General features: G+C 36.0%; 1 protein-coding gene across 2 annotated transcripts in view; it reads right to left on the bottom strand.

Moving 5' to 3' along the window:
• LOC149065484 (protein CDV3 homolog) overlaps positions 1-27,743 on the bottom strand; it is a 63,436-nt gene that overhangs the window by 23,246 nt on the left and 12,447 nt on the right. For both annotated transcript variants that reach the window (XM_089253971.1, XM_089253970.1), the window contains 2 exons: positions 19,574-19,653; positions 8,805-8,965 (listed from right to left, as the gene is read on the bottom strand). In XM_089253971.1, coding sequence (XP_089110097.1) covers positions 8,805-8,965; positions 19,574-19,653 — 241 coding nt within the window. The remainder of the gene's footprint in view (positions 1-8,804; positions 8,966-19,573; positions 19,654-27,743) is intronic.

The following is a 27,743-nucleotide window of genomic DNA, read 5'->3' as shown; positions in this document are numbered from 1 at the left end:
CATTGGTGTGAGATCAGGAGACCTTGGTGGCCACGGAAACGGGAAATGAAGGGAGATAACTCTGTCACCAAACTGTTGACTTAAGACACGTTTGACTGAAGACCCTACATGTGGAGGAGCGCCATCTTGCATCCACACAACTTCAGATAGAGCATTTTGCCGTTGCAATGCGGGAATCGCATAACGAGTTAACATGTCCAGATAGCGAGCACTCATTACTGTACATGTTTGCAGATCACCGGCAGTAACCTCTTCAAAAAAGTAAGGGCCGAGGATGAACGTACTCGTTATACCACACCACACCACACCACACAGTCACTTTTTCCTCGTGTAATGGACATGCAAGCACATCATGTGGATTATTGTCTGCCCAGTGCACACAATTTTTCAAATTCACGTTACCAGTTAACGAGAAATGTGCCTAATCTGTCCACAGAATGCGTAAAGGCCAGCTGCTATCTTCATCGTACCGGATAAGGAATTGATTCGCAAAATCCAGCCGTAATTGATAGTCTCCCGCTTCCAACATCTGGACACGCTGGAATCGATACGGAAACATGTTTAGAACAGAGAGCAGAATCTTGCGGTCAGTTGAATTCGGCAGATTCAGAACACGTGAAACACAGCGTGCACTTGCGGGACGAACTGTGCTTACGGTCTGATGAACTTCTGCAACAGCTTCCACGGGAACAGAAGGTTGTCCAGACCGAGGTAGATCGCATGTGCAACCAGTTTCTTCAAATTTATGAATCAAGTCCCGTACAGCTTTGACAGTGCACGGGCCTCGCCGTAATCCATGGTTTCTGCGGTAAACAAGCAATGTCTCTGCGGCATTTTGTCCATTCAGGTAATAAATCTCTACGATTTCCCCACGTTCTTTCCCTGAAAGCGGCATCTTGTTCGGAATGGCAGAAAGCAACATACGTGGCTCGCATTTCGCAGTGGCTTTTCTTTCACCTAGCGTGACGACGTCAGTTATGACTGTGTCTTACGTAGAACCCGACATTTGCATTTCTTGGTTTCTTCTTCTCGTTTTATGGAGGACTAATCAGGCTGGGATCTCAGCCGAAGAAACGGTGTGACGAATGAAACGAACATTAATGCTCTGGTGCACGGCAAAGTCCTTTTCACTTTTTCCTTGCCTAGCTCCGGGGATTTTTGTGCTACAGGTGCCATTCCAACGCTATTTAGTGTTTTTCAATATGGAGATCACATTCCAATACAAAAAACTTGGTGTTGCCATTTGACATTTTCGAAATTTTCTCACTGTAACCGTAACTGTTAGAGTGACACTGTTGTTTTCCATATCATTCTTGAGCGCATACCTCAAAATACCTTATGCCAAAATTTCATTCAGTTTCTGTGAATGGTATGATAGTTACGGGCCCATGTGTCGGGATAGTTTTTTTATAATCACCCTGTATATATATGCACATCATATTTTCACTTATTTTATATGGAAGGCTTGTTGGATATTTTCAGAAATACCTACTTGCATTAATTTTTTATTAATACACAATCAATGTTTTTTTTTTTTTTTCAATACGAGATCTTCCACTGACATAATGGAAGAATAGAAAACTTGATCTAGTTGAGATGACCTTGCCAATAGTGAAGCAAATTATTGGCTTTTCAGTTTTGATTATATGATGCTCGACAGACAAGGCCAATTTGCAAAGCCTTATATAGACTAGTGCTCGTAGATTATTTGAGTCTTTGGTAAAAGTACTACCCATAGTGCAAGAAATATCTTGTTTATCAAGCCAATATCTGTTAAAAAAATTATGAAATTTTTGGTTGTCTCATAATAAAAAATTTTGATTTATTAGTAAATGATAACACCACCACTGATCGCATCATCATAGCTTGGATTCACTTTAAGTGTACATTTTAAGACAATACTACAGAAATTGTTTTTTTCCTTAGATTTATTTTTTATTTAAGAAAAACTTTGTCTGCATTTCTTGTATTTCTTACAGTATTTTACTTATTATTATTGTTAAATTGTGTCTATCTTTACCCAAGCGTAACAATAAATTTATATACGCATGTAATAGAATGAAAGAGCTTGAGAGAAGGCAAACATCACAGAAAAAAAAAGTTGTTCATCAAATTGACATATCGTTCGTCATTAAGTGTTACAATGGAATATTTGGGCCAAACTGAAAGGCTTCATCATCACTAAAAGGACATCTGTGACAAGCTTATGATCCAGACCAACTACAGAGCATCATGTTAGAACAAATAACAATAGCAGATAGTTGAAAAGGTTTTCGCGGCCGCCATTTGCATTTGACAAAAATTGTTCAGGTTCTTCATCCGTTTGAGTTAGTTCACAACGTTTCCCCAACACTAGTGGTTGGCATCATCAGGAGAATTGATAAAACTGGATCAAAGTCAAGTTTTCCTGAGTCCCAGGTTATACGTATTTACGTACATGAGTGGCTTGACATACACTATTGTTTTGTGATTGGTCAGTTGATCCTATGTCTGGCAGCAAATTGAAAACAGTTTTTATGATGGGAAAATCTGACTGGCCGAGAGATGTGGAGTTATCTGATTGGCTGTTGTCGTCATTCTGTCCCTGGATCTTGAAGTGGAAAGTTCTTGTTCTTCTGAGAGCGGGTGTCCAGGATCTGCTCAATTTCAAAGTTTCTTCTCTTTTATTAAAGCTGTTTCTGTGCTGTGCTTGTATATTTCAATAGCCTCTCTGTAGATTCGTGGAAAGAAGTGGTCAACATTAGCTATTACCTGTGTTTTTGCTGAACTGCACACTGTGGTTGTCGTTAAGCGCATGCTCCACCACTGCCGACTTTTCTGTTTGGCCTATTCTGCAGCATCGTTTATGTTCTTTTATTCTCGTGGCCACAGATCTTCTTGTTGTTCCAATATATACCTGGTCACAGGTGCACAGTATTCAGTAGATCCCGGTATTGATAGAGGGTCACAGTGGTCTTTTGCTGATCGCAGCATTTCACATATTTTTCTGGTTGGTTTGAAAATGGTCTTTATATGTTTTTTCATGGCCTTGCTGATTCTTGCCGTCGCTCTGGGGATAAAAGGCAGCACAGCTTTCCCAATTGATTGTGACTCCTCATTTTTTGATGGTGATTCCTTGATAGGGCATAAGGCTTTTCCGATGTCGTCTTTTGTGTAGCCAACGAGGCGTACTGAAAACCTTGATCGCGAGGGCAAGAAGACTGAAGAAAAAGATCCAAGTAAAGAGATTGAGCACTTAAAATCAGTTTTCTGCTCTAATGGGTACACAAAAGATGACGACGGAAAAGCAAACATTCTTTTCTTTAACCTGCATGATGTTTTGTCTGAACGTGGTAAGGCAATCTGTAAAATGCACCCACAGTGTGTTTAGTAGTTTTGCATCTGCATAGACGTGCTCAGAGCTTGTTTTGGAGAGAATATTTTGTCGCAGGTGCCATAGGAGTTCTGATATGAACAAAATATAGGGGGAAGTTAAGTGTTTCCAGACGTCCCTACATGCGACCCACAACTCATGTAGGGAGGGCTTGCATTTTACTGAGGGACTCAGCAACCTAGCAAAGTTGGTTAAGGGATTGGGGCTCATGTGAAATCAACCCCTATGGGGTGTTATATTAAAAAGAATTTCAATATTTTAAATAAAAATCTAATTTAAGTGATTTTTTCAAAATCAAACTATGATTATGTTGTAAAGCTCAACATTCATCACTTCTGAGAGGCTTCATGACAATGTTTGTATGTCTGTGACCACATGGTATGAATTGAACATACAGTTGAACCCAGTTATAATGCCACCATCTGTCTCAGACAATTTTGCCATTATAACAAGATTAACAGCATATCGGATCAAGGACTTCAGAGCATTTCAGAGAAGCTCTATCAGATAAATTCACATGTTTATTATGAACTAGTTTGTATTTCAGTGCCTTATTAATCATGCCACTATATACTGTAATTTACCTTGGCCCTGGGACCCAGGTTACTGATCGAATCTGGGTCTTTTTTGAGGGAAAGTGGGTCCCCCCCTAAAAAAATTGAAGTCCCCTCTCTTCCATCATTCACTGGTATTCCTGTGAATCAAATTCATTTGTAAAAACATGTTCAATCCAAAGGTTCATTAATAAAAAAGATTACCAGCCTATATAACTAAGTTCTTTTACTTTCATTTTCTACTATTAGAGAACCAAATTTTTATGCATTCTTTTTCAAAATTACGGGTATTTGACATGCTATAGTGTGTCAGCAGCATCCCTGTTAGTGTTAGTCCATAAATAAAATAACTCATTTTATATGCATTCAATTTCATATTGAGAAAATACATAAAATTGTAAACACTATGCAATGACTTAAATATTTCCTGATATAAAACAGAAAAACACACACTTACCTTTGAAATTATTTTAATTCTGCACGAATTTAGTGACAAATTTTATAAAAAAAAAAAAAGAATTAACAGTGGCATTGCTTTTAATCCGTAATATTGATTTAAACTGGTTTGATAATCACAAATTTCTAATTTTTCCGATATTGAAAGCACTCCTTTTGACATGATTGAATGTAGTAAATTAAAGGAGATGATACCACTCGTATCAATTGACCAGCGAGTAAAAATATGCATCCCTTATCAATAAATCTGTTGTTTTCAATATGTTAATTGTTCAGCTCTACAAGGTCCCTACACATGTTCAGGTATTCAATGCGCTTTTTAAGGCCCCCCGACCACACCATTATTCTTTAAGTCATTTGCTCTAAACTGTTATGCTGAATGATAATAACAGTGGAATAAAAAGTATAAATCCTCAACTCCTTTCAAAAAAGAAAAACATGATGGAAGAAGAAATGTGGAAATTCTTGGAAAATGGTACACTAACTTTGTATACACACCCAAACAATATTTGGCGTTATAATGAGTTGGTGCTATAAAAGAGGTTTTTTACATTATAATTCCTATATGGAAGATTTTTTCACTGAATATTTATGGCGCAAAGCCAGGTTGGCACTGTAACAGGGTTTGACTCCTTTTTTTCCACTGAGAAACAAGTTGAGATTTAGCAACCAACCCAAATGGGATCCCCATCAGTATATATGATAGTGGTTATATTTAGCCACTGCGGTGGTCGAGTGGTCATAGTGACAGACTCGTGTTGTGAGGTCCCAGGTTCGAACCCCACCGCCTCGGTGATGGTTGGCTGAAGTTGATTTTCTGTAGCTCCCAACTTCAAGGCGTGAATGAAAGTCGATCTCCCCTTTAAAAAGTCTCGCCACGGAAAGCAACAGATTTACAAACAGTACAAATGTAATTCAATCATAACACATCACTCACTCAACTTCTGAAATATAGATGGCAGCAGGGTTGGTAAAAAAAACCAAAAAACCAGGTTTTTTTGGTTTAAACCGGTTTTTTGTTTTAAATAGTATTAACATTAAAAACAATGAAATTTCTGAAAAATCATTCAAACTTCTAATAATTAACTAAAATAAAATGTTTATTAATGTAATTAACACTATTCCCATGCTAATTAATCAATAAATATTTATTAAATTTTAACAAAAACCAACTTTTGCAATTTAATTATTTTTTGCTTAACTCAATGGATTACTGGGTATTTGAAAATTCTTTTAATGTTATTATTAATCATATAATATATAAATGTTTTTCTCCAGTTACTTTCAGTATACTTAATTATGAAGCTATTTTGCAAAAAGTAATAAAAATTAGGTGAATATAATGTATTTAATGAAGCATAAATAATGCAGATTAATTAGCAATGATTTACGATATACAGGGTGATTATAACTAAGGTTCTGATTTCGAAACACAGTAAAAAAAGAACGATTGTCAGAATGACTTGAAAATTGACATGAATATTCCTGAAAAAATTCAATTTTATTTGGTAAAGGGGAAAAAATATTTAAAAATGTAAAATTAATGACATCATCCAACATGTGGGAAATTTGCTCGCAGAATGGAAACGATAGCCAGTCATGGCAAAATGATACCTTAATTATAGCATTTCACGATTTCATAATTCATGGAAACATCACAAAAAACGAAGTAATTGAACAAATAACTACAACTTACTTAAGAAATGTTAAATATGTTGTCCACCGCGTGTTCTGGCTATGAGGTTGAAAGCACAAAAATTCTTGTTCAACAACAGAATCGGAGTATGCCATGGTGCTTGGAAGGCTTCTGGATGTTTGTGCTTTTGCGGTTATCATAATGTGGATTTGCTTGCAATTTCAGCTTTATTAAACCAAACGTGCCCGCCCCCCCCCCCCCCCCCGTTAATATTCCTGAGGAACTTCTAACATATAGGGAATGTGCTGGAGATTGCAATTCACCAAAGTTTGCAATCTGACCACTGTTTATAACATTTTGAGATACCCCCACAGCCAGAAGTTGCAAGGGTTAAGATGCATCCTGTCAAAATGGGTCTTCACAAGCTGCTTTGCTGGTATTGCAATGTGCATCTTGATAGAAGTTCTATCCACACACTGATGCTGTGGAAGTGCCGAAATGATGTGGTTGCACAAAATAGATTATACTGCTGGCCAAGTACAGCATTATCTACTTGCACATTTTGCACTTTTTTCTTTTGCGAAAGAAACTTCCATTGCTTCAGGAGTATCCATGCAAATTTTCAAGTCATTCTGATCAGTACTTATTGTATAGTTTTGGAATCAAAACTTAAATTATAATCACCCTGTATATAGCTGCTTATTTTTCATAAATCTGTTACTACTATACAGTAGAACCTTGATTAACTGGGCTTAACAGTGTGTGTGTGAAAGTATAAAAAAAACAACTATTGAGAGAGAGAGAATATTAAGACTGGGAGATATACAGTAGGAGATGTGCTACTTCTTATGGGAAAGAAAATGAAAATGTATGTGAGGTAGTGTAACTACTAGTACACTAGTCTTTGTCCTTTAAGGACAGTTGGTGTCTTTATTGGATTATAGACCACCTGTACCTAGCATGATGGTGTCACTACTGTAGCTGCTTCTTTGTGAAGGGAAAAAGAAACCCTGTGAGATAATACACCACTACATTTAAATGTGTGATGCAATCCTTATTCATGAATTTGATAGAGCATCAGAATGTAGCCAAAGGTTGGAAAATGTTGTAAGAATGAGAAATTTTGGCTTTTATATATAACTTTAAATGACTAAGATACTTCATATGAAAAATATATATATATTCTGGCCACTTTTTGAAAAAAACCACTTATAAAATCTTATGTCATTTAAAGATATACCATCAGAATGTACCCTAAGGATATAAAATGTGGTAAAAATGAAACATTTTGGCTTATAGTGAACCAATATGATATTTTTCAAGGAAAAAAATTATATTTAGGCAACTTTTATTTGATTTTTTTAAAAAAAACCACTTGGTTTAAACCAAACAACCCTGGATGGCAGCACTGAAAAATCAGGGCGATTATAATTAAAGTTTGTTTTTGAAAAAGCTGTAAAAAAAGAACCACTTTTCAGAATCACCTGATATTTCACCTGAATATACATGAAGCAATTGGATTTTGTCCGGCTAAGAGAAAAAAATGGTTCAAAAATTGACCGATGTATGGTGCTTTACTTGTCATAAGATGCAACTTAAAAGACATGACATGTGCACCGCATGTCGCAATTGTGATAAAAGGTGTGGAACATGCAGTTCCTATTATTCTCTGTGTCCGAGAAGGTTGTCATGATGTTGTTATTAAAGGATCGGGCTCTGCTTTTGAAACTTTTTACAAGAACAGTGACTGTGCTGCGTGGAATCTGCATCAAAGAAATTCTGGGCATTAAAGGGTATTAGAAGTGGCTCTGGTCCGATGTGTGCAAACGATCTAATGATGATGATTGCTAAATTCAAAGAGACGGGTTCGTTTCACGTGCAATGTGACAGAGAGAGGAAAGCAATTGCTTTGACATCAGTGGAGCAAGTGGCTACACTGATAGTGGAAGCGTCAAGCAAGTGCTTTGGGAATGTGCAGTGCTCTGGTAATTGGCCGAAATTTAGACATGCCTATCAGCACGGTTCGTAAAATTTTACGACACATCCTGCAATGCTATCCATACCAAATTAAGCATGTTCAAGAGTTGTTTCCTGCAAACCTGCCAACACAAGAACATTTCGCCCAGCAATTTCTTGCTCGGATGTATGGATAGCACAATTTTAATGCACAATGGCACTCCTCCGAATATTGCAACACCAGTGAAGCAACTGTCGAATTTCCATTTTGACAATGACAGAGTTATCAGTCGCCATTTTCCAACATTTTAGCTACCACGACCACCTGATCTGAACTCTGTGGGGTCAACTAAAAAATATTATGTACAGTGGTCCGATTGCAAAATTAGCCAAGTTGAAAAACTGCATTATGCAACACATTGACAACATCACCCCTAATGCACTTCGATCTGTTGTGGAACATGCTGTTGTGCTCTTTCGGCTCATAGGAGAAAATGGTGGACAGCATATTGAACATTTCTTGAGTAGCAGCTAATTTATCACATCCTTGTTATGATGGTTTCATCAGTGTTTGCTTTTCTATAATTTTTCTTACGGTCACGTCTTTTAATTTGCATCTTATGACGAGTACAGCACCATCCATCAGTTAATTTTTAAACTATTTTTTCTTTTGCCAGACAAAATCCCATTGCTTCATGTATATTCAGGTGAAATATCGGGTCATTCTGACCAATGGTTCTTTTTTTTTATAGCCTTTTCAAAAACAAACTTTAATTATAATCACCCTGTAGTTATATTTTACAATGAACAGACACAAAATGGTAATTACTTCTTTCTTCTTTTTCTTCACTTTCTTCTTTTTCTATTACCACTGGTGCAGTTGGAGTAACAACTTTCCATGGGCCATATAGTCCATCTCCAGCTTTAGATATATCATCATTTTGCTCTGCCATTTGTTCTTTAAGCTGTTCTTCTTCTTTTTCTTTATCACTTTTCATGAAAAAAAAAGTTTAAATTCATTTAACCTTTTAGGTTCACAGCAAGATAAATAAGAACTTCAAATACCTTTCAGCGTCTACATAAAACTGGTTGGGATTTTCACAATCACTTGTCGTAATTACTATTTTTAAAACAGTGCCTGCAGCTCATTAAACCCTGACGATAATGATTTTGGCTGATTTTTATAGGTCAATGAGATACTTGCGTACAGTACCAAACGGATATTCAAAAGTATTGCAAGTTTGATACCCAACTTACCCTGTCAGAATATTTCCTGACATAGAGATACAACACAGTGATATTATAACAGCAGAAAGCACTGCTACCACAGGAAGTCCCCACTGATAGGTTAGCGCACCAACCCTTCAACGATATGCATGGAGAATTTAATGTAGAATGCTGTCATTTAGATTCAACAATAAACTATAGATAACCTTGTGTGCAGAAAATGACCATGGTGCAACAAAAAATCATCATAATGATCACGATTTTTATAACAAATATAATGCCACAACAGGCAAAATACCCAACGAGTTGGCTGAGAAAAAGATGCTCATAACAAATATTGATGTCCATATTTCAAAAATACAGCAACCCAATTAAAAATGCAATTACAAACAATATATACACATGATGAAATATTATACAATGCCCATGAAAAATACTTATGGTTGTCTTATTCTAAGTATTGATAGCTTCTCAATTTACCCCAACATGTTTATAGTATCTCTTTTTAAACGTGTCAAATGTGCTAAAATTTACTTCCCCGGGGGTAAACTATCCCATTTATAAACAACTCTATTAGCAAAAAATTTCCTGCGACACCACACAATTCAGAATTGTCCCTTACCAATCAATACTGGTATCCCTTTGTAAAAGCAGGTGATTGGCGGTGTACTAATAATTCATGGTCCATCCTATCCATCCCGTTGAAAATTATGAACACTTTGATCATATTTCCTGGACACCTGCGTTCATCCAATGTAAATGCATTCAAAAAATGAAGTCTCTCTTCATAACTCAAGCCCTGTGTGCCAATAAGGACATGCATAGCTCTTCTATGCACCTCTTTAACCAAGTCTATGTTCCTCTGCAGGTATGGTCTCTAAAACCTTATAGCATACTCCAGTCCAGGACGAACTAAGCCTCGGAAACGCAGAAGAGTGACTTTAGGAGAACATGACGAGACCTTTTTGAAAATGAAACTAAGCATTCTATTTGCTTTTTTTGACCACTGATGAACAATGTTCAGAAAACCTAAATCACCTGTGACTTAGGTTAAAATTTATTGTCAGGATAAAAGTGGTTTTAATGAGCAGCAGGCACTGTTTTAAAAATAGTAATTACGACAAGTCAATGACAATTCCCAAATCAGTGACCCAAGGATGCAACATCCGGAATAGTGATACCATTTAACTCGTAAGAGAAACGCAGGTTGTTCGAACCAAAATGAGCAACCATGCATTTGTCAAAGCTAAACATCATGCTCCAATATGTTTAAGTTGGTAAAATGAAGCTTGTCAAATTCATTGGATGATAATTGGACACAGCTCCTCTACTACCCTTTTTAAATATTGGAACCACATTAGCAAGCTTCCAATCCCTTGGGATTATATCCTCAGCAATCTGTAAATCTGTGCGACTGGCCCCAACAATTCATTAGTACATTCCCTGAGGACCCTAGGATAGATATCATCTGTAGTCGTACAGATGATCTGTATCAAGTACAGATGAATGGATACCAAGCAAAGATAATTGGAAAGAAAAGTTACATTCTTCTGTGGGGAATCAAACCACCAACCTCACACTTTACAGATGCGTGTTCTACCATTAAACTACAGAGGACAGACATTTTCTTTCCTAAGAACACTGTGTTCCTTTGGGCTGAACTGTGTGTGACTGGAAAATATTCTCAAGATTACATATATTATAAAAAACTAGAAAATATTCTCAAGTTATTTATAATAGTCCTTCCAAAAATATTCTCCTCAATGAGAATATTCTCAAGGTATTTATAGAGATTAACCTATTTATTATATAATACATGTTAATACAAATATTCTTGAAAATATCCTTTGGAAAAGCTATCATAACCTGAGAATAATAATCATAAGAATATTCTCCAGTAATTTATAATAGTCCTTCTGGAGAATATTCTCAAGAATTTTACATCTCTAAGTAAATCAAAAAGTAAAATTTCAAAAACTTATATTATAAATATAAAATAAATACACCACCACAACAGGCAAAATGCCCAACGAGGTGGATGAGAAAAAGATGCCCATAAAAATATGGATGTCATATTTCCAAAAAAAAATATAGCAACCCAATTAAAAATACAATTAACAAAAATTATAATCAATATATACACCTAAAATACTATAAAATGCCCATAAAGAATACTTATGGTTGTATTATACTAAGTATGGATAGCTTCTCGATTTACCCCAACATGTTTATCGTATTTCTTTTTAAACGTGTCAATTGTATTACAATTTACTACATCCAGGGGTAAGCTGTTCCATTTATTAACAACCCTATTAGAGAAAAATTCCCTGCGACACCATAACCTTGCATTGTCCCTCACCAATCGATACTGGTGTCCCCTTGTAAAAGCAGTCGATTGGTGGTGTACTAAAAGTTCATGGTCCATCCTATCCATCCCATTGAAAATTTTGAACACCTCGATCATATCTCCTTGACACCTGCGTTCATCCAATGTAAACATATTTAAAAAATGAAGTCTCTCTTCATAACTCAAGCCCCGTGTGCCAATAAGGACACGCGTAGCTCTTTTCTGCACCCCTCCAACCAAAACTATGTCCCTCTGTAGGTATGGTCTTCAAAACCTTACAGCATACTCCAGTCCAGGACGAACTAAGCCTCGAAAAAGCGGAAGAATGACTTTAGGAGAACGCGAAGAGACCTTTTTGAAAATAAGACCACACAAGCATTCTATTCGCTTTTTTGACCACCGATGAACAATGTTCCGAAAACCTAAGCCGCTCATCAATGAGAATTCCCAAATCGGTAACCCCCCATATTGTAAAAGGAAAATTCTATAAAGTTTTTTTTTTAAATATGTATTTCTACACTAGTGAATTGAAACTAGTGTAAATAAGTTATTGACATAGTTCAGTTGCCTGATCTTCTACCAAATCTTTATCAGTCTAGACTGTTACCTCTTTCTATCCCATGGTCAGCCATGCCAACAATGGCTTAAAGCCATAGGTGGAGATAGACTTGGAAGCCTGAAGGGGGGGGGGGATCATTATTGCTGGGGGCACGATGATGTCAATTCATATGTCGACTCCATCTTTGATGCTGGGGGAAGGGGCATTGTCCCCCATGCTCCTGTATCTCCGCCCATGATTAAAGCTCGTCAGTAGTGATGAATGTTCAGCTTTGCCATGGAGGGGGTACCCCCCTAGGACAACATAATCATAGTACAATATAAAAAAAAATCACAAAATCTAATTTAATTTTAATTTAAAGTTTATTAAATACAGCGCCTCAGTGGCACTGGAACCTATTGCGGCCCAGGCCACTTCAGTCCCCCCACCTCTCAAAATGATGTTCCAAGGTCACAGAGTCCCTTAATAATTCATGAATATTCAATGCAATCCCAACCTGCATACACCCTTGTGGGCCGTAGCAACCCTACGCATATTCATATCAGAGCTACGACGGCACCTGCGACGAAACATTTTTTCAGACACAAGTTCCGCAAGCTTGGCCATGCACTATGCAAATAAAGCCGGGTCTAGACTTGCCATGCTGAACCATTCAAAAAATCTGTTTTTAGTCCACAGCGTGGGGCCGTTTTGACAGAAAACAGGTTTTTGTGCGTTTGGGCATCGAGTAGAGCCAACACCTTCTATAACAGAAAGCCCTCTCACAAAGCTTTGACATCACCAAAAAGTCGCCCATTTCACCTGCAGCCATTGGATAAAGCAGGCCGACATATGTGAGATCTTTACCTGTGCAATATATGCAATGACTGTAGGTGAAACGGACGAATTCAGTGATGTCACGAGCTTCGTGCAGGGGCTTTCTGCTATAGTTGTTGATAAAGCGGCATTTTTACAGACTACCTTTCGCGCACAGACAAAACAGTTTGGCTCCAAGTTTGTCTTCTAACTCTACCACATGTGTATACGAATTCATAGTTATGGTAAAGAATACAATTTTATAAAAATAAGTAAAACACAAGAAACTCAAAAACCCAATTTTTTTAAACCAATTTCCTTAGTATTGAGAATATCTCCCTTAGCTCTGTAGTTCATTGCGGCCGGCCGTAGAAGCTATGGACAATCTATAGCAGTTGGCAACTCTGCCCATGGTAGAAATACACTGGAGTTGTGTTAAGTTTTAGAAATAGAATTCTCCATCTTTTTTTGAATCCTCAGTTTCCTGTCACTAAGTTTCTTCTAAGGGAATTTTCATTTGGTCCTAAATTAGGGATGACCACATCCACACATGCATAGAAGTGACTTGAGATATATAGGCTATACACAGTGATACCTTGGCTAACAAAGATAATTCATTCTATAATGATATTTGTTAGCCAATACATAATTCCCCACAGGTTTCTGTGTAAAACTATTTAATTCGCTACAAGGATTTGTAAAACATTTATGAGCACAAAGAAAAAATCTGACAGATGAACAGCATCACAATTGGATGAACAGAATTAAAAAGAAGAGAAACTAAAAATCTTTTTCATTTTATGCTATTTACACAACTTAGGTTTGTAATGTGGTTGCCCATATGCATAGGTACCAATTCACAGACTTGAAAAATCTGTAGTTTATCATGTGATGACATTCCGTATCAAAGAAAACATGTCAAACAAATAAAAGGGAAAACTCAGACATTTTTTAGAAATTTCAATGGGTGATCATATATAAGTCCCATTTTTCCGAGATGCATTTTTCACTGTTCTGATTTTTTTTTTGGCTATAACTGGCCACTTTGCTTGCTTTTGGTATCATATTTGGCGACAACTACTGATTTTTCGTACTTGAAATCCTGATTTTCCATATTTCTCCTGCAGGGTTCCCAGCAAAATCTGCTCAATCATTTCCCTGACCAAAAACGTGCATTCAAAAAAAAAAAAAATAGGAGGGGGGTACCTCTTTAGACAACATAATCATAGCATAATATTTTTAAAAAAGCAAAAAATATTTTTTTTTATAGCACTATTTCAGTATCCTATAAAATTGACTCAAGCTAAAGCAAAATGGCAGAAACGACTTGGTAACAAAAACAATTGTTGTCCAAAACAGTGTACTTATCAACCACAGATAATTCTATCCCGTCTCTCCTCATAATACGTTACCTTTTTTTTCGAGGAGTCTTCTCAAGTCCAGTGTGTAAACTCTCTTCCTTGATGCACAGCAAATTATGAAGACATGCAAGTTTTTTAAGAATGAGGCTCTTTTGCGAACACTTCCAAAATCACAGTGCAAAATGTGAAATTACAAGGTCCAATGTAAATAAGTCCAGGTGAACTGGATGGTTTTACCGAGCTGTCCATCTTTTTTTTCTTTTTTTTGGGGGGATTTGTGTACATTTTACTGTTCAATGCCAGTGCCATAGTTTTCAATAAATTAAGCACTTATTTCTAGCTCTTTGCAGAGCTTTGTAAACATGGTTTATACCTTTGCATGTCCTAAAAATAAAGAAAATCAAATGCTATAGGGTAGCACCAGAGTCACAAAACTTAGAATCAGTAGTTTTTAACTGGGAGTGCGAAAGAGTATTTTGAGGGTGTGAGATAAAAAAAAACATGTTGACTGATTATCAAAGAAAATTAAAATTGGGGCGGCTTCCCAATACAGATTAATTTCAAGAAGTTGTTTTGCGGAAGCCGCAGTCTCCAACTTATCAGATTCCAATCTTGCAATAAATTTTCACATGAGATCTTGAAAAGAGCTTCAAACTAAAAAGGAGCAAAATGTTTGGGACTGAGATTTTTTTAGAAATGACTCTGCGGGGCGACAGTCTTAAAAACTCACATTTAATGGGGGGATCTTTTACTGCCAGGTCAACATAGGTAGCAGGCTTACCTGAAAGAGACCTGTTGTTCTCTATAAACTTTACATTGTCAAAAATGTCTATAGCTCTTTCTAAACATTACACATTTTCAACCCATCAGTGCAGTCTTAAGGCATGGGCCCACCTGGGCATGGCCTGGGGCCTAAAAAAAATGAGGGATCCGGTCGAGATTTTCAAAAATTTGCCTGGTAGAGCCTCAGAAAAATCATTTGGCCCTGCAACCAATCCCCTACTAAAAAAATTCAGAGAAAACAATTCTTTCAATTTTACTCATTTTTGATGTCTAATGTCTGTGAAGCGTGTGTAGCAAGGAGGAGAATTCCAGAATTCTATACACAAAACATATATATACCACTGAGAAGCTGTTTCATCCCATCAAGCTGCCTTCCATACAACCCGAAGGTAGAACCCCTCCCCATGTTGGCATAATACTTGAATCGAAGCTGCATTAAGAGTAAGCGTAAACAGTCCTATGGTTAAACTGGTATCCAAACGGCATCAGCGCCCTCTCTGTTTAGATGGGTGCCTGCTGGCCTATGATTGGCTGCTAGCATCGGGTGGGAAAGTCATTTCCCATAATGCATTTCCCCATGACGGCGCCATTTTGTTTACTTACTCACGTGAAGACTCTCGGTTAGGTTGGTTAGCTATTGCTCTTGGTTATTTTGGCAAATTGTTCATCTTTAAACTTATAAAAACAGACCTTCTGAGGGCCAACTAAAATTATATTTATTGAATACGTCCGCGTGCATTTGATGGGTGTAAAATGACACGAAGACGGGTGTTCACAAGTATAGATTTAGCTGTTGAAGTGTCTATAACATTGTTATTGTTACTGAGTGATTTATATTTTTATGCACAAGTACGTCTCCTATAAAGAAGTAAAAAATGTACGCTTTAGTGGGAATTAAGATTTTTAGGTTCGTAGCAATAGACTGATAAATAAATCAAGGTTGAAATCGGAATAACGCGATCAAGGGAAGGGGGAAGAGAAGCATGGGAGGCACATGATCAATCTGCAAGTTTGACAGATCAAACTTCAGATGGCACTGCTATCAATTCGGCGGCCTTTCTTTAACATTGAGTGGGTACGCTTAACTTACAAGCGGCTTTGATTTGAATAGCTCCCTATACAGAGGCAGAAAAAAAAAGCAAGAGGATAAACCATTTTCTCAGAAGAGGTAGAAAAGAAATTAGAGTTGGTATTGGCTTTCTTTTGAACAATGGAAAGGAGGGTCTCCTCCTCAGATACCCCCATTCTTCCATTTACTGAAAAAGCAGGTTTAGTGACCTTGACCAACATTGATTTCCAGTATATGTAAAATCCCACCTTTCAACTGATAAGACATTTTGCTCATGCATACCAAACTGTCTCTCAGTAGGGGATCCAGAGGAAAATGCAGATAAAGATTGTTGATAAGGCTTTCTTATTCTTTCCCAGAGGATCTGAAAAAGATAATCTTCTATGGGGAAAAAGTTAAGACCAACCACTGGAATGGGAATTTATCCCCTTTAAATTTTTTCCCCCTTCAGATTTTCCCTGACTTTTGACAAATATTTAACATTTTTCCTGACTTTCCCTGACCATTTTTTGATTCCGACTTTCCAGGTCGCTGGGAACCCTGTCCCGAGAAAATAAGATCATCCTGAAATTGTAAGGACTGAAAGAGTATTTTCTTTAGGGATTTTCCATTCAAACAAAGCTCAATTTGAAGATTTTTAGAAATTTTTCTATGAAGATACAAAAAATTGGAAGAATTAGATTTCTGACCGGAAGATTTTAATAAGGCTGAAAAGTTGGAAGCATTGGCACCAATGCACGTGATGAGGTCAGCTCATTTCTGTCTCATACATGCAGATGGAGAAAATAAACTCTTAGAATGTTGAGACAATTCAGTTTGACGATCCTTACAGTTTGTACTAGAAAAATCTAGAAGTTCCTGAACATCTGAAAGTTTAGGCTTCTATATTCTTTGTACATTTTCTTTTAACTTAATATTTCATGAAATGGCTCTGAAACTTTCTGAAATAGAAATAACAGTACCTTATTTTAATGTGTATAAATAACCTCTTTTTGTCAAAAATTAGATCCCAAAAATAGAGGGGTTCCTATACATGGATAGTACTATAGATATGTACCACCATGGATGTGGCATCAAGACATTATCGCTATTCAGAACCGCTTGGTGATAACAACTTACTCTCTTGTCTGACTCAATAAATTACTACTACTCCAATTCTTGTGTGTGTGTGTGGGGGGGGGGGATATAAATCAATGATTAATTTATTAAAAACAACTTCAGAGCAAACTGGTTAACGGAACATAGTTAAATTATACAACTTAAAATAGGTAACTGATGTGCATAAAAGTAAATAGGGAGCACGTGAAGAGCAAGCCAACCACATTTTTATATAATGCTAGCGGTGATGTAGCATCAACGTAATACAGGGTACGATGATGTTACAGCAACATAATACAGGGTACGATGATGTTACAGCAACATAATACAGGGTACGATGATGTCACAGCAACATAATACAGCGACACCTACAGGTATTAAATAATTGGTCAATTCTTGTAATTTGCGATGACAGTGACTCTGATGATAATGAACTAGTTCAGCAAATACTTTTAGTCATGAACCTTCCCCCCTCAAATCTTGGTGTCTGCCATGGACCTACACTTTTAATTGTGGACCCCCTCCCATATATAGCAGCAGAATCTACTGCCAATCTAACAGTGTGAATGTTCTTTAACAAAGGAGGACATTCTATCCAGTACTAATATAAGTGATGCCATATCAGTGCTATCTACTGGATGACAAAAAGGACTAAAATATTTCATACTCCTATTAAGAAATGTCACCACATACGCATAATTTTTTCCAAGTTATAACAATATTACTACTACAGTCTATCAATGCTCTCACAGTGCTTTTGTATGTTAATTTAATTATTTTTTAAGTAATTTATTTATATGATTTATTTTTTACCTTAACATTAATTTTTAATTTTTTTCATAATTCTACAATTGTGCCATGAATTGCAAATCGCTAAACTAGTTGATGTAGCTGATTATGGTGCATCAGATGAGTGATGAATTTAACAGTTTCTATGATGAATTAAAAAAAAACCTTTTTTTTATATCTCAAAATAAAAATATCTTCAATGAAAACTTTTTCCAAATTTCAAGCCCAAAAAATCAGGGGGTTCCTCATACATGTTAAAATACGATATATACCTGGTAATCGATTATGGAAAAAAATGTGTCAAGTCTGGAAAAATAAATTTCGGATATTTCTTAAATACCTACATGCAAACTAAACACATTTAGAATGAGCAGAAAAAACCTATAAAGTGATACCAATTTCAGCGAAATATCTCCATTTAATGGCTACAAGCATTGAAAGATTGACGGTCAAAATCGAATTGTCGGCGAAATTTTTAATCACGAATTCCGCAAACACTTCTAGCTAAAATCTGTTGATTTTTTAAAAAAACTTGTCTATTCTACCAGTTTCTGAAAGAGACAATGATAAACCACATATCTGTGTTTAAGTTCAGGAGAAATTTAGCTTTTTATTAGCAATACATCACTGTAATCAGTGTTTGTTGAAGTAGACAAACAATGAAAATTTGGAATTGGCGATAATTTGATTTTTCAGAAAAAATCTCATAGGGTGATACTACCTTTATCTACAAGATATCTGTATTTAATGAATGAAAAAATACAAGTGACAATTTGAATTTCACCAAAACCCATTAAATCATTAAATTACTTTCACGAACACAGATTTCAATGCGATGCATTGTGAATGAAAGGATAAATTTCTCCTGAACCAGAACATAAGGTTTACCATAGTCCCTTTTGGAAGCTTGTAGAATGGACAAGTTTTTGTTAAATTTGACTGATTGACATAGCTAGAAGGGTGTTTGTGAAATTCGTAATAAAAAATTTTGGCGACAATTCAATTTTGAACCTCACCAATCTTGAAGCGCTTGTAGCTTGCCATTACATCCAGATATTTTGGTGAAATTGAACTCATGTAATAGATTTTTTTGCTTGTTTTAAATAAGTGCTTAGTTTGCATGTAGGTCTTTCAGAAATGCCACAAATTCAAATTTTCAGACTTGACACATCTTTTATCCATAATCGATTATCCACCATAACTCGAAAACGATTCAAGATAGGACAGAGTTGATAGGGTGTTTCATGCTCCAATTGGGCCCGTCTATTCCCCTCCCCCCTTCACTTGGAAGAACATGTCTTGTTCACACTTTTATAATAGGTTTGAGACCTAAAATTAATATTCAGACAACTTAGGGCAATAAACTACTGACTTGCAATTTTCTTTGGGGGGGGGGGGGAAAAGGTGGTATGCTTTTATATGAAGAACCACCCCTGCTATTTCATTGAAAAATATATAGCAATTTTTGAGGGGGGGGGGTTAGTGATTTCTATTATGATAAGCGTTAAGTACATTTATTGGCATAACAATGCAAAATCGAAAATAAAAACACATTAAAAAACTTAATCACCTCACAGATAATGCCTGCACTTTCAGCCCAGAATAATCGCGTTCTTGATTATCATCAATATTTTTCCATTCATCATCTTCCTATAAAAAAGGAAAAAGAATTTATGAAGAACCAGGGTTGTTTGGTTTAAACCTTGGTTTTTTTAAAAAAACCACTTTGGTTTTTTTCAAAAAATCAAATAAAAGTTGCCTAAATATGATTTTTTTCCTTGAAAAATATCATATTGGTTCACTATAAGCCAAAATGTGTCATTTTTACCACATTTTATATCCTTAGGGTACATTCTGATGGTATATCTTTAAATGACATAAGATTTTACAAGTGGTTTTTTCAAAAAGTCTCATAAAAGTGGCCAGAATATACATAAATTTTTCATATGAAGTATCTTAGTTGTTTAAAGTTATATACAAAAGGCAAAATTTCTCATTCTTACAACATTTTCTAACCTTTGGCTACATTCTGATGCTCTATCAAATTCATGAATAAGGATTGCATCACACATCTAAATGTAGTGGTGTATTATCTCACAGGGTTTCTTTTTCCCTTCACAAAGAAGCAGCTACAGTAGTGACACCATCATGCTAGGGCCAGGTGGTCCTATAATCCAATAAAGACCCCAACTGTCCTTAAAGGACAAAGACTAGTGTACTAGTAGTTACACTACCTCACATACATTTTCATTTTCTTTTCCATAAGAAGTAGCACATCTCCTACTGTATATCTCCCAGTCTTAATATTCTCTCTCTCTCTCAATAGTTTTTTTTTTTATACTTTCACACACACACTGTTAAGCCCAGTTAATCAAGGTTCTACTGTATAGTAGTAACAGATTTATGAAAAATAATCAGCTATATACAGGGTGATTATAATTTAAGTTTTGATTCCAAAACTATACAATAAGTACTGATCAGAATGACTTGAAAATTTGCATGGATACTCCTGGAGCAATGGAAGTTTCTTTCGCAAAAGAAAAAAGTGCAAAATGTGCAAGTAGATGATGCTGTACTTGGCCAGCAGTATAATCTATTTTGTGCAACCATATCATTTCGGCACTTCCACAGCATCAGTGTGTGGATAGAACTTCTATCAAGATGCACATTGCAATACCAGCAAAGCAGCTTGTGAAGACCCATTTTGACAGGATGCACCTTAACCCTTGCAACTTCTGGCTGTGGGGGTACCTCAAAATGTTATAAACAGTGGTCAGATTGCAAACTTATAAAAAACATATTAAAAAAAACATTGCAAAAACATAAACAAAACAGTGGTTATAATAATCCCTCTTTATTTGAGCAGTTCCGGGAATTAATAGAGCTGGCACTATCTGTAGCTAGAGATCATCTATACTCTATTCGCTCTAACTTGGGTCCTGATGTAAACAAAAGCATGTGTGCGATACTCAAAATGATTGGTTGAAGAACATTTCACCTTTCTTACCGTACAATACCACCAAAAATATAGTCCTTTGTCATTTGCCTCTCATTCCATAAAATACCTCATAATTTTTATTTTTTTTTGGTGTTAAGGCCCGTTTACATGAGGCAAGTGCTTTAGTTGGTAACTTAATTTTAACTTACCGATTCTTCTTGAAAGTGTCCACACAATAAGTTTTAAGTAGACGCTCATTGGACAATTTTTACGGAGGTGAGCGCAGTTAGCGCATGCGCGTTTCAGTCTACTCAAATCCACGGAGAGAGACAGACGCAACGCGCGGGAGTATAATAGTAATAATTTTTTATTTATCTGGCATTCAGAGAGGTGCTTTTTTTAAAGCTCATAGCTTTCGTAACGATGGATGAAAATGATCAGGTAGAACTTAAGATTACTGTGATCAGAGCCACATTATACGATATATTTTTTAAAGAATATAAATTTATTCACTTTCACTTACTCAAGAGGGGTATAGTTATGTGGTACACATCGAGGACGATGTATATTCTGACTCCAATTGAAGAAACTGTTAATAATATTTAAGTTCATTTAATTTTAAAAACTATTTACATAGGCTAACAATATTAATTCCACATAATAAAAAAGGAGAAACTATATCACTTGCGCGAGAGCAACACACTGAGCAAGAAGTGGGTCACGCAAGGGAAACAGTTCGCTTGTCCCCTTTTTTCGCCTCTGCCACCCACACATCAGGAGGTGCACGTAAGGGGGCGAGAATGCAGCTTTGCTGTCAACAGAACGTTTCCTCGCTGTAGTCGTAAAACAGTATACACTTCAAGAGATCTCACTTTGCCAACATATATGTGCGTGTCTGGTTTCGAAAAGCCAGTTGAAATATCATTTGCAGCTGCGTTTTATTAGGTGCCTATAACTAAACAACAAAAATTTCATTGGGGTAAACAAGATTTTTTTTTCTTCTTCTTTTTACAACTGCGCTACGAAACTCACAGGGATAGGAGTGGGAGGGGGGGTTACTTATCGTAACGAGTGCATTCACAAAAACTTCGCAGTATTGCTCAAACGGCTCTCTTGAGTAAAACACAGTTCTTTTGTTCACAATCTATTTTTCTATTTTTTTTGTCTTCTGTACATATCAATCGATTTTAGAAAATTAATTTTTGAGTATATTTGATGTTAAATTCTTACGTATCATATTTGGAGATAATTTTAACCTTTTTTTTTATTTCCAACGTAATTTTCTAATTAATTAAATGTCAGAATCTGTTCCCGGCACATCAAGCTTAAAACACCAGCAAGGTAAGCCACTGAGAAGTGCAGAAAAGAGAATAATTTTGCATGTCTTTGAAGAGATCTCAAAGAAAAATCCAACTTCATCTGTTAAAGACTTGGAGAATATGACAGCAGAACTAACAGGTGTCGGAAGAACTAGTGTACAGAGAGCTCGGAAAGAGTTTCAAGACACCGGAACAATTGTTACACCAGGTAAGAAAAAGAAAAAAGAAAAACCGTGCTTGGTAAATGTGATGATTTTGTGCAAAGTGCAGTGCAGGTGATAATTCACAATTATTTTAGAAGTGAAATTCCAACTTTGAATAAAATTCTGCAATGCATGAATGACGATCCAGATTTGCCGAATTTGGGAAGAACGACGCTTTACACGTTAATTACAAGTCTTGGATTTGAGTATAAAGCGAGGAGCAAGACCTCTGTCATTGTCAAAAGAGATGACATAATATTATGGCGGATGCAGTACTTGAGAGCAATCAGGCATTTTTGAGATGAAGGTAAAACTATCTACTTTTTAGATGAGACTTGGATTAATGAAAGGCACACAACTAGTGAAGCGTGGTCTGACAGTACGATAAAGACCAAACGACAAGCGTACCTGGAGGGTTTATCGACAGGGTTGAAAGCCCCCATTGGGAAAGGTAGAAGGCTAATCATAGCCCACATTGGAAGTGATAGTGGTTTTGTCGAAGGCGGCCTACTGTTATTCGAGTCCAAAAAGTCCGGAGATTATCACGAGGATATGAATGGCGACGTTTTCAAGACCTGGTTTGAGAGCATACTGCCCAAACTTCATCCAGATAGTGTCATCGTGATAGACAACACTCCATACCACAGCGTTCACGTGGAAAAAAAACCAAATTCGTCTTGGAAGAAACAGGATATCATCAACTGGTTAAAGCAAAAAAACGAAATACTGGACGACTCCCTCATCAAAGTGGAACTTCAACAGGTTGTGGAAAAATACAAAAGTGAATGTGATAAGTACGTCGTAGATGAAGTAGCAAAACATGCAGGTCACAAAGTCCTCCGGTTACCTCCATATCATTGGATGCTGAATCCGATAGAATTAATTTGGAGTCAAGTTAAGGGATTTGTTGGTCGAAACAACAAAACTTTCAAAGTTCCAGAAGTCCGTGAATTATTAGCAACTGCTTTGGATGGTGTGACAGTGGACAATTGGTGAAATGCGATTTCTCATATCATCGAGGAGGAAAAGAAACTGTGGCAACTGGATGTTAAGGTCGATCTGACGGTTGAAGAGCTAATCATCAATCCATCACAGAGTTCATCAACATCCAGTGAAAGCAAAATGGAAGGAATTTCACTCCTACCAGTATCCATATAATGATCTCCAACCAGTAAAATATTGAAATGCAGTAAAACAAATATAGACCCGTAAGTAAGTAATGAAGAATGGTAACAAAATGGTAAGTTATTCGTAATTTTATTTCATAATGTATTTGATAGAATATTCAGACCAGAAAATCATGTGTGTGAATTAGTTCAAAGACATAATTTTTAAATTTTGATGGGGGGGGGGGGAATGAATAGAAAATAAGTAAAGGATTTCTTAGTATCTACCATAAAAACAGAGCCGCCATTAGGGTATGTATGACAGGTACCGTCGCACCGGGCCCCATGTTTTGAGGGACCGTCCCTGTACTTATAGTAATAATGACGTCATGGAATCTTAATTTTCATAAATGCTAGAATTATTTAATTTATTCTGAAATTTCATGAAGGGGGGGGGGGGGTGCTCAAATTATTACTGTCAATTATTTTTCTTACTTTCAATTCGATTCTGAATTTACATTAAATTTTAGACAATTTCTTTCATTGATTTTTTCTTAATTTTAATTAAATTTTGTCTTTTGTGTGTGTGTGTGTGGATATTTTGTAATTATGTATGAATATTTGAATGCCGATTTCCTTCTCTTCCAGAATATATAAAACCAGGGCTAAAAGTATTTTGAGAAAACTCTCCCTATTTTAATTAGTGTTATCAACTGTTTTTATTTCAACGAAATTCGAAAAACAGTGAAAATTTTATTTTCTGAAATTCGTAATAAAAGAATTTTCCTATTTCACATCTGAAGTAAAATTGTACGTGTTTGGAACACGTAATGAAGGGGCAGGTAAAATTACAACCAATAGAGATAAAGGATGCGGAGTGATATCAAAAATTGGTACAGCGGTTTGTTTACATCAGGACCCAAGTTAGAGCGAACAGAGTTTAGCTATAGATGGGGTTGACAGAACACACCCATAGTAATATGGGGGCAGTTATATTAAAATTTAGAATATATACCAAGTTTGGTTTTTCAATTGGTATGGATAAAGTGGATCCCAAATATGACATTTTTTCAATGTACAGGGTGCATCCAAAAGTATGCAAAACTTATATAGTAATGCAACAAGGAAATTTTGTTCAAAGTTATTACTATATAGGCATGTAGCAAATCAAATTAACCTTTTCTGACTCAGTGAGCCCATTCTGGGTAATAGATATGAGAACATAAATTCCCTTTTCAAATACTGGAAATAAATGATAAATAAAAATGAAAAAGAAAAGTAATTCATGGATTTTAAAGTGATCCTTAAACTAAAATGAATTAGTTTAGGGATTACTTTGAACCTTCTTCATCAACACTAGATATCAGCACCACACAAGCTGATCCATACTTTCGCCTGTGTTTATTTTTTAAAAACTTGTATTTTTCAAAGAAATGGATTTCTTGTTCTGTTGTTTTTTTTTTTTTTTTTCATATAAAAAGGATTTCTGGAAAAAAAATTCTATGTTATTTTGTTGGCTGGGCACTAATCTCTTTATTCTGTATAAGTTTTAACTTTTTACATTGACAGCTTGCCTAAAAGAGTCCCAAATTCAAGGTATGGGGGCACACCTATAAAATTAAAACGGCAAGTGCAATCTTTACAAAATTACATCTGCATACTCCTCTAATCCTGAGTAGATTGCCTAAATTTTTTTTTTTAATTCCAACTTTAAAGGGTAGCATATCGGAGAGGGTTAAAGCTTTTTTGAAACATATTTATAAATATGTATGTTTCAAGTTCATAATATTATTTTTAAGGAGCAATGATGTCAGAACATGGGCGGAGATACAGGGGGGGGGGGCATGCCCCCCTCCCCCACATGAAAGGTGAAGTCGACTGATCTAATGCATATATATAGGCCTATAGATGAATTGACATCATCATGCTCCCAGCAACAATGACCGTGCCCCCCCCAGACTTCCAAGTCTATCCCCGCCTATGTGCCAGAAACCTTCATTTCACTCGCAAATGTGATTTTGAGTGTAATTTTAAATACAATCGAACCCCGATATAACGAATGCTTTGATTTAACAAATTTTTTCTGACAAAAAAAAAGGTCAAACCTCCATTTAACAGGGAAAAAAAACTCACAATATAACTTTTATCAAACTATCCTTAATTTTTTTTTTCTTATCTCCAGTCACCCGAAAAGATTTATTATCTCTAGTCCACAACTGGAAGATTTGACTTCTTTGGATTTGACCTTCTGCTCTTCTTTACAGACAAATGGAAAAAGAGAAGGAATGTGTTCTTTTTTGATTAAAGGAGCCATTAAAGCCGTTTACATGGAAAATAGAAGAGAAATTAAAATCTGCTTCAAGAATTTTCACCAATGAATACTCTCCCATTTCTTTCCTTACAAAGAAAAAAGTTCTCAAAAAGGTTCTAGAACTCCCAATGCTATCGCAATACTGCACATGTAAACAGGGCTTTAGAGTGTGCATGGGAAGGTTTCAGTGGCCAGTTGGCGTACATCAATACCACTAAACCACACATGTACTATGTCCATATTCCTCTGCAGAACTTCTAACGAATTGGTACAAGTTGGAATGGGCCTGTATGTGTTGTGAACCTAATGTAAAGTTTGTTCCTCTGTAATGATTGATACGTGGAGTGCTACCACCTGCAATCAATTTTTCTAACTATGAGTGAAGTGTAATGATTCCATAATTGTGTCGCTCTCTGTGGTGACAATGGGATTTGAACCCAAGACCTACACCAATACTGTAAAACAACGTTTCTCAAAATATGCGATGCAGCTCTGAGGTGATTTGTACACCTTTGTCTTGGGCATCGCTGCCAGAGTTATATAGTAAAAACTTTTTCATCTCTTTGATAGTGATTTTTTGAAGGGCTCTCTTTCTGTGAAAATTTATTTTTGCGAAAAAGGTCATTAATTTTGTGAAAAATAAGTTACTTTATGAGAAGTGAAATAATAGAGTTAATTCATCATAACAGAAATGAAATACCAAATAAAGGTTTCATTTTTTTGTGAAAGGTCTGGAAAACAAACCCAAATTTTGGCTGTACAGACCTTCGAATATGTATAAACTAAAAGCATATATATTCATAATTTGCTTGAAAAATACTTTAATTTGATACTGCATGCTTATATATAACAATGTCTTTGAAATAATTTCCTAGTTACTATTTCCTACCTATAAGTTTTGTATACTTTTGGATGCACCCTGTACATTGAAAAAATGTCATGTAAATTTGACAAGTAGAAATGACATATTTGTGATTTACTCGATCCATACCAATTGAAAAACAAAACTTGGCACACTTTCTGAAGTAAAGCTGTAACCAGATTTGCAAGACATGTATTCCTACTATGCAGGTTATATTCTTTAACCCAAATATCTGTAGTTCAGTTTGAAGTGACCATCTACTTCAATGTGGTATGCCATATGAAATTTGGAGATGAATGCTTTTCTGTTTTCGACACAAATAATTGTGTTCAGGTATGCAACTCCCTTGGTCACCAGCACAATATGAACCTGACTATCAAATGTGACACACACATTTCTGCGGGTCTAGGTCAATTCGTTGCGGTACAAATTTGTCGCAGGCTCATTTCGTCGCAAGCTCATTTTCTCGCGACAAATTTGAATTGCTTTAAAATTCATATGTTTGTCATGATCTTATAAATAGGGTAGTGGCTTTAGGCATAAAAAATGGAACTAATTTTTTTTCTCATTTATTGGAAATGTTCCCCCTCCCCATCTGTTTTAATTTTTAACAAATAAAGGAAAGTATTCATTGAAGTCATTAAATTTTTAAAATTTAATTTTTACCATATAAGCCGCATTTCTGTTGGGATTTCCATTTCTCATAGGAGGGATGTTGAAGAGACAAGACCCAAATAAAAAAATTGAGATCAAATAAATTTTTAAATTTTAATTTCCACCGTATAAGCCGCATTTCCCACTTTTTGTCGGGATTTGAGTCCCTGAGTACGGGTTTTAGTCCCTTATAAACGGAATGAATGGCGATTTTCAGCCCCCCCCCCCTCCTCAATGTTTCCTTCATGTCGGCACCTTTGACTGGCCAAGGATGCCGGAAGTGTTTGGAACTTGTGGGTTCTTGTCTTGATCTTGAAGTAGGAAATTTTGATTTCTGAATCATTTCT

The sequence above is a fragment of the Pholcus phalangioides genome, unplaced genomic scaffold (genome assembly GCF_987345545.1).
Source record: "Pholcus phalangioides strain wild (caught in Gottingen) unplaced genomic scaffold, Ppha-v1.0 ptg000039l_1, whole genome shotgun sequence".
In the NCBI taxonomy this organism is placed as follows: Eukaryota; Metazoa; Arthropoda; class Arachnida; order Araneae; family Pholcidae; genus Pholcus; species Pholcus phalangioides.
This window is presented reverse-complemented; position numbering and strand designations above follow the sequence as displayed.